Source organism: Glossina fuscipes, unplaced genomic scaffold (genome assembly GCF_014805625.2).
Source record: "Glossina fuscipes isolate IAEA_lab_2018 unplaced genomic scaffold, Yale_Gfus_2 165, whole genome shotgun sequence".
Classification (NCBI taxonomy): Eukaryota; Metazoa; Arthropoda; class Insecta; order Diptera; family Glossinidae; genus Glossina; species Glossina fuscipes.
In genome coordinates this window covers 25201-28869 of record NW_023998508.1, presented here as the reverse complement: position 1 = coordinate 28869, position 3669 = coordinate 25201, and the positions used below count along the sequence as shown (strand labels likewise).

General features: G+C 34.9%; 1 protein-coding gene across 1 annotated transcript; it reads left to right on the top strand.

Moving 5' to 3' along the window:
- The first annotated feature begins 401 nt into the window (after window positions 1–401).
- On the top strand, window positions 402–2273 carry LOC119641663. Its single transcript, XM_038040450.1, has 2 exons — window positions 402–632; window positions 1611–2273. The coding sequence occupies exons 1-2, from the start codon at window positions 402–404 to the stop codon at window positions 2271–2273; spliced, it is 894 nt and encodes a 297-aa protein (XP_037896378.1).
- The last annotated feature ends 1396 nt before the right edge of the window (window positions 2274–3669 follow it).

Genomic DNA, 3669 nt, shown 5'->3' with positions numbered 1-3669 from the left:
TAGACTGTTTACTTTCGCTAACAGGAGAATGTCCAGCACAGAGCCTACGGATCCAGATGGAATTCGAATTTAAAACTGGCTGTTCAGACGAAACCGTGAATGGCAATACCATTTCGTTGTTCTTTTTTGTTTACTTCTCTTACTTTATTACATTTATGGTTTTTAAATAAAATATATTACTATTGTTGCCTTTTGCTTTGTCATGTAAAGTAGTCTTTTTTAGCGCTCCTACCTTCATCATCTTAAAGAGAAAAAGTTTGTTTAAAATATCATAGTTAAAAATATTATACTCGCTCTCTCATAAGCAAGCAACTTGCACTACCATTTTTTGGAGGCCCCAGAGATATAAGTATCTTAAACAATTTGCATAATAATTACGTCAATTAACCACGTGTTTTTTCATGGATGATCAAACGGAATTAAAAACTGGAGTTGATGCCGTGCAATGTCCCAGCAAAAAACTTGATAAAGCGCTATTAGCTTTAAAGGTCCGTCGTACGGTGACCGAACAGCAAATTGACCGTGTCAATGAGTTTGCAAAACGTATGCAAGAAGATTCAAGTGGCGTTTCTTTAGGTGAATTAAATATAAGGCTCAAAGCTTTAGACAATGCTTTTGATGCTTTCAACAAAGTACAAACAAAAATTGAAGAAAAAGATTTTGATGAAATCTCTTAACCAAATAGATCAAAATATGAAGAATTATATTACTGTATAGCAACGACGTTAAAAGTGTGCATATCAAGACTCAACAATTCAGATTCGAACCAAACAATTCATCTTTCCATGCGGTATTATCTGATGAAAAATACGACACTGTAAAATTGCCAAAAATTGAATTGTTAATAGGGTGGCAATCATTCAACAAGTTTCAACACGCTCGCAGTGGAGACATGTTCCATCCAATTTAAACCCAGCTGATATATTATCTCGTGGTGTGTTACCAGCTGAATTAATGCATTCAACATTTTGGTTTCACGGGCCAAATTTTTTAACGTTAACTTCGTCTATTTGGCCACAATTTCCATACAATTTAAAATACGATGATAACATATTAGAAAGAAAAACTATAAAGATGATATTAATAACAACAATTTCACAACAACATGATTTAATCATTAGTATTAAAGTTCACAACGATTATGTACGTTTGCTTAACACAGTCGCTTACATGCTGCGTTTTATATATAATTGTGAATTTAAGGCTAAAAGAAAAAACGGTTCAATGGATGCTACAGAACTTGCCGTATCTCGTCGAAAAATTATCAAATACATACAAATCATTTCTGAATCATGCTGAAATTGCAGCTGTACAAAAGGGTGCTAACCTTAATGCCAAAAGTCATATACAGTCTTTATCACCATTCCTTGATAATAACGATTTACTAAGAGGGGGTGGCCGATTAAGAAACTGTAATCTGGACTTCAACAGTAAGCATCCTATACTATTACCAAAGAATCACGCTTTTTCATAAAATTAATCATCATGTTGGCCCACAAACATTTCTAAGCATAATTCGTCAATCTTGTTGGCTAATCCATGGCAAGGTTATCTGTCGATCTATATGTCGAAGTTGTGTCTTATGCTTTCGTACTAATCCAACTAAACAGAACCATCTTATGGGCGATTTACCTGATTTACGAGTTCAACAATCAAGACCGTTTAATGTAATAGGTCTCGATTTTTGTGGTCCATTTCAAATATATTATGGCAGAAGCGGCATTGTTTCTACAAAAGGCTACATATCTGTTTTCATATGTTTTTGTACAAAGGCCATACATTTAGAGTTGGTAGAAGATTTATCCGCTCAAGCTTTCTTAGCTGCTTTAAGGCGTTTCATTGGACGACGTGGCCTATGCTCAGGGATTTACCGTGACAATGCAAATAATTTTATTGGTGCAAAAAACGAGTTGCATGAATTTTACAAGATGTTTAAAAGTACAGATATTATATTTAACGAATGGGAGGCTGCAGTGAACTCCACTAAATTTCATCTAAAAAGTATACTACAAGATGCGAAATTTAACCTTTTTGAATTCACCACACTTTTAATACAAATTGAAGCGGTATTAAATTCAAAACCTATCACTCCCGTGCCTGAGAGTCCAAATGACGAACCAGCTCTAACGCTTGGTCATTTTATTATTGGCTCTGCTTTAAAAACCATACCTTATCCCGACTTAAGGGATGTCAACAACGTAAGCCATTTACGGCGTTATCAAAGATTGCAATATTATCTGCAACAGTTTTGGGACAGATGGTCTAAGGATTAGACCAACCGTTGCAAAATCGCACCAAGTGGACAAAAGTTCGTATGTCATTAGCGGTTGGAGACGTTGTTGTTGTAGAGGAAGACAATCTTCCTCCTCAAAAATGGCGCCTGGGTCGTGTTACTAAAATTCATCCTGGTAATGACAGAGTTGTGCTGCTCTTGATAAAGCACCTTAACCATAAAACACCAAAAATCTTCTCACTAAATTCACACCCGCTAAGCTTTATTGCCTTGATCGGCGGAGTATCGTAAAATCGAGATATCGTATCGAGATTTTTCAGAATTTTGGTTCAATTTCAAACGGCTTTGATCAAAATCTTTCATTTTGACTGTCCAACTTGCAACCTTTTTAACTGTTTAGCTAAACATTGGCGGATCGGGTTAGCGTGACCAAAGTCACACAACTATAACGGCATTCAATAAGGAAAACGCCACAAACTTTCTCTATTATCTGATGTTATTTTTATAGTCTGTGCTATCCTATGATTCCTTGTATTCCTAACAGATTAAGTGTATAATTCATAAGACTCGTTGCGGAGAAGTGCTCAAGCAAATGTAGATGACTACCTATTGCCGAAACGAAACAAAATTCGATTTTCAATAACAACTACAAGCTGGTACCTCTTTTTCATTGAACCATACCGTTATAGGATTATGCTTCAGTCGTTCGTGACAAATATTTGCAACCTTGGTGCAGCCTATGGTTGAGTCAGGCTATAAGCCAAATGTCTGATCCTTGTTTTCCAGTTGAAATGTAAATTATTTTCTTGAATGTCTGCCGTAGTACACAATCCAATCGTATACAAATTTCTGTATTTGTACATTGTATATGTTGTTTGCCGTACATATGAAATAATTTATTTTTCATCCTTCAATATTGCTATAGGCGTAATGTATGTTGCGAGTTGTCATTATGTTGCCTGCACGAGTGTTGATTGCAGCCATCAGTGTTTGTGGAATTGTACTTGATTTAATATTGCCTATTAGCCCCGAAGGAATACGTTGTGGACGTACTCATTAATACGCGAATTGATTTTTACTTTCATGACAAAGTAAAAATGCAATGATTGCACTATATATATTGCATTACGCAACTTTTATTAAAGCATTTCATTTTTATAAGGAGAATAAAAGGCATGGAACTCCGTTTCTCTTCTCTTTCTTTAAAGCAAATTTCGCATATGCGGGAAATGATATTATATTCAACTTAAGTGCAGAGCGATATCATAAAAGTAAGCTATGTCCATAAAAATTCATATACATATGTTCAATGTGTTCAAAGGATTCGGAGAGAGGAGAAATACAGAAAAAGATAATATATAATAATTATTAAATAACAATTCATGCAAAATAAATAAGAAAAGGAAAAAAACCACATATACACAACTAGTACAGAG

Bases quoted from the DNA above. Each gene is read 5' to 3' on its own strand.
- LOC119641663 (XM_038040450.1), top strand. From the start codon at position 402: ATGGATGATCAAACGGAATTAAAAACTGGAGTTGATGCCGTGCAATGT. The intron at 633-1,610 runs GTACAAACAAAA...CCAACTAAACAG, and splicing joins CTTTTGATGCTTTCAACAAA to AACCATCTTATGGGCGATTT.